Here is a 3172-nt window from a genome sequence, read left to right on the forward strand (position 1 = left end):
TCACAGATTTGCGCGCCTGCAAGCCCACAAGAAGATTGTCCTGCTGGGCGATACGTGCGATTCTTCCCAAATTCTCGAAGCAGGCCGAAAATGCAATGTGCTCGTGCACGAGGTATGGTTGCTCAAAAGTCGAGAATCTCTCGGATTGGTGCACCGCAATTTTTTGCCAGAGAGATTCGACTCACCGCGCTCGTTCGCTCTGCCAGTGCACGTACAGTGGAGCAATGTCCCCAGAAATGGCGGTTGGGCGTGGACACAGCACCTCCACGATGACAGGCGCCTTCGCAAAGGCCATCGAAGCCAAGAAGCTGATTCTGACTCACTTTAGTAGTCGGTACAGCGATGGCAAGGCAGGGCAGGCCGATTCCGAGCCGGCAGCTTTTGCGGCGACGCGCGAAACCACGAGCGCTGCAGGAAGCGCTGAAGTGACCGACATTGCCGGTTTGGTGGCTGAGGCACAAGCTGCTTGCCCTGACACCGAAGTAGTTGCAGCAAGTGATTTTGCCATCTTTACGATTGACTGAGGTGTGTTGACAACAGTTGACAAAACAAAACGGCAAATCCAAAACTGCACAATCCGCATTCCCATTTCAGCATTACAAGTACTGTCGAAATGAGAACAATCAAATTTTTAATCGTTGAAACCGTGCATGCGAATCGTGGTGAAGCATAGGTCATCGGGGGTAAAACAAAAAACAGAGAGAAAAAAAAAAACGAAACAACCAGTCACTTTGTGTCGTCAGGAATGAAACGAGCGGAGCGCCTTAGCTGGCTTGGTACAGCGTGCTGAAAGCAACACTGCCACGGTTCGTCTTCTTTTTGAGAGTGGACATGGCCTGCTTCTCTTGGGCGACGAGCTTGCTGGCTGCTTGCCGGTCGATTTCCTTGACAAATGATTCGTGGAAGCGCCCAGACTTTCCACGGCACATACCTGTCGCAATGCAGAAAAGCAGCGGACGAAGCAAGACAAGAAATGCAACGAGTAGTCAGGAGCAGGTCGGCAAGGCGCAAGAAGAACTGATGCTCAGCGAGTGGCTTGGCGTACCTTCCCACCAGCCGTCGGCGCCTCGATGCGTCACGAGAACAATATCGCCAGCGTTGAATTTCAGATCGAAAGCGCCTGAAACGTTGCAATTTGGGCGTGGCGTGAAACGGGTGAGCGAGAGACATCATCATACAAGCATCGCAACAAAAGCACCAACGCAATCCGCCAACACAAACCTGCATTGACAGGCTCATAGTTCATCATTGCTTGGGCATGAGCGAGGACAACCGGGGCCACACTCCCGAGTGCTGAAGCGGACGCCGATGTCGGAGCACTCAGAGTCGGAGTGGGTGGAGCGCTGGATGGTGGCGTGGACAGCGATTTCACTACAAAGGGACAAAGAAAATGCAACAATGAGGTTTGAGGCTGGCGACAAGAGGGAGGGGCATTGTCGAGAGGAAGCATCTCGCGACGAAAAAGCTTTACAAGCATTGGCCATTTTCTTGGCTTCCTTTTTGCCGACTGTCTTCCGTGTTGTGGCCAACATGCTCGATTTCTAAAGTTGAAAGGGACAAGGAACGGGAAAAAAAACGCAGCACACTCGAGTCAAAACTGCCGGGATGAGAGAGAAACAGAGGCGACCACCACAGAAACTCACAATCGCCTCGTCGCCTAGACCGCAAGCAGCTTGAATCGACTTGACCCACAAGTGCATCGTGAGCTGGTCCTCAGCCTGTGGCACGAGAGAATTTCACAAAGTCAGGTGAAACAGGGCCATCATCATCATCATCATCATCGTCATCATCATCATCATCATCATCATCATCATCATCATCATCATCATCATCATCATCATCATCATCATCATCATCATCATCATCACCATCATCATCATCATCATCATCATCATCATCATCATCATCACCATCACCATGCAACATGCAACATGCAACGAGCAAGTGAAAAACAAACCTGCAGCAGATACTCCTTGCCGTCCGCTGTTTGCACCAAGAACACGTTTTGCCGTTTCTTGTACGTGTAGGCAATATCGGTGCGACTGCCCGTGAGGTCCAATCGGAATTTGAGCTTTGGAAACTGCAAACGCAAACAATACAAGTCAGTGCTTTGGTTGTCCCAGCCAGCATCAGCCAGCCCGGCAGGTCAAGCAAATTGGCAGCCCTCACAGCAGTTTTGGTAATGTCCATGGTGTAAAAGTTGAGCGAAACATCGCGAATGGCCTCGTTTCCATTCCACATGTGCACCTCGTTGGTAAAGACCAAAAAGTTGCGCTTCCAAGAGCTTTCCGAGCTTCCTGACTCCGACAAAGCAGAGCAAAGTTCGCAAAAAGAGAATTGCAATCAGCATCAAACGAAAACCAATCCCACATCTCAGAGGACAAAGGACAACCCAATCGAAAAAGGCAAAAAGCAAAAGAAAACCCCCAAACGCGGTGCATACCTTTCTTCTTGCACCGATTGAACCAGCCCTTGAGATCGTTGTTGACGACGTCCTCTCCCTCGGCTCGCAGCTTCACCAGCTCGCGTTGCACAAAGTCCAGCCGATCGGACTTGTCGCGGAAATCGGCTTTGGCGGCGGCAATGGCGACCTTGTCCTTCTTCCGCTCGCCAGCGAGTTTGTTGAGCGCGTCCAACGAGAATTGCTTTTCTTTTTCTGCTGCAGCAATGGCAGCTTGAAGCTCCTCCATTTGGGTCTGAAGGCGAGCAGCCTTTTCGTGAGCCACTGCCTGGGGATCTGGGGTAGGGCTGGCGGGAACGTCGGGCGAGGCAGCCAGGGTCGATGCAGCTTGCCCAAGTGAGCGCATGGAGGCCACGGACGCTGAGCTGGGAATGGCGTTCGGCGCCTTGGGCTGCGGAGCTTGCTGGGAGGAGGGCATCTCGTGGTCGAGGACGAAGACTACAGCATCGTCAGTGAGCTGGCAGTCAGCCACAGTCGACGGGTTGCGCAAGGGCCGACCGATGCGCGTGAGCTCGATGAGTTGCCACGAGCTGAGGCCGAAAAGCTCCGCAAGCTGCACCTTGACTTCGTAGATGTTGCTTGTAGGAAGGACTTCGAACGGGACATCGTCACCTGTGGTGCAGTTTACAAGGCAGTTTGTGAGCGCGAGAACCGCATGCCATTTAAAAAGAGAGAAGCAGAAAAGCAGCGAAGCAGTGAAGCAGTGAAGCA

General features: G+C 52.3%; 2 protein-coding genes across 2 annotated transcripts in view; one reads left to right on the forward strand and one right to left on the reverse strand.

Moving 5' to 3' along the window:
- CAOG_09171 (hypothetical protein) overlaps nt 1–524 on the forward strand; it is a gene marked incomplete at both ends in the record, with an annotated part of 2330 nt that extends 1806 nt beyond the window's left edge. The window contains 2 exons of the mRNA XM_011272582.1: nt 84–112; nt 218–524. Coding sequence (XP_011270884.1) covers nt 84–112; nt 218–524 — 336 coding nt within the window. The remainder of the gene's footprint in view (nt 1–83; nt 113–217) is intronic.
- A 240-nt stretch (nt 525–764) lies between these two features.
- The window catches only part of CAOG_09172 (hypothetical protein), a gene marked incomplete at both ends in the record, with an annotated part of 5360 nt that continues 2952 nt past the window's right edge, over nt 765–3172 (reverse strand). Inside the window, 8 exons of the mRNA XM_011272583.1 lie at nt 765–931; nt 1046–1120; nt 1222–1371; nt 1472–1541; nt 1644–1718; nt 1958–2080; nt 2170–2297; nt 2444–3073. Of these exons, the coding sequence (XP_011270885.1) occupies nt 765–931; nt 1046–1120; nt 1222–1371; nt 1472–1541; nt 1644–1718; nt 1958–2080; nt 2170–2297; nt 2444–3073 (1418 nt within the window). The remainder of the gene's footprint in view (nt 932–1045; nt 1121–1221; nt 1372–1471; nt 1542–1643; nt 1719–1957; nt 2081–2169; nt 2298–2443; nt 3074–3172) is intronic.

This window comes from Capsaspora owczarzaki (genome assembly GCF_000151315.2).
Source record: "Capsaspora owczarzaki ATCC 30864 unplaced genomic scaffold supercont2.17, whole genome shotgun sequence".
NCBI lineage: Eukaryota > Filasterea > Ministeriida > Capsasporidae > Capsaspora > Capsaspora owczarzaki.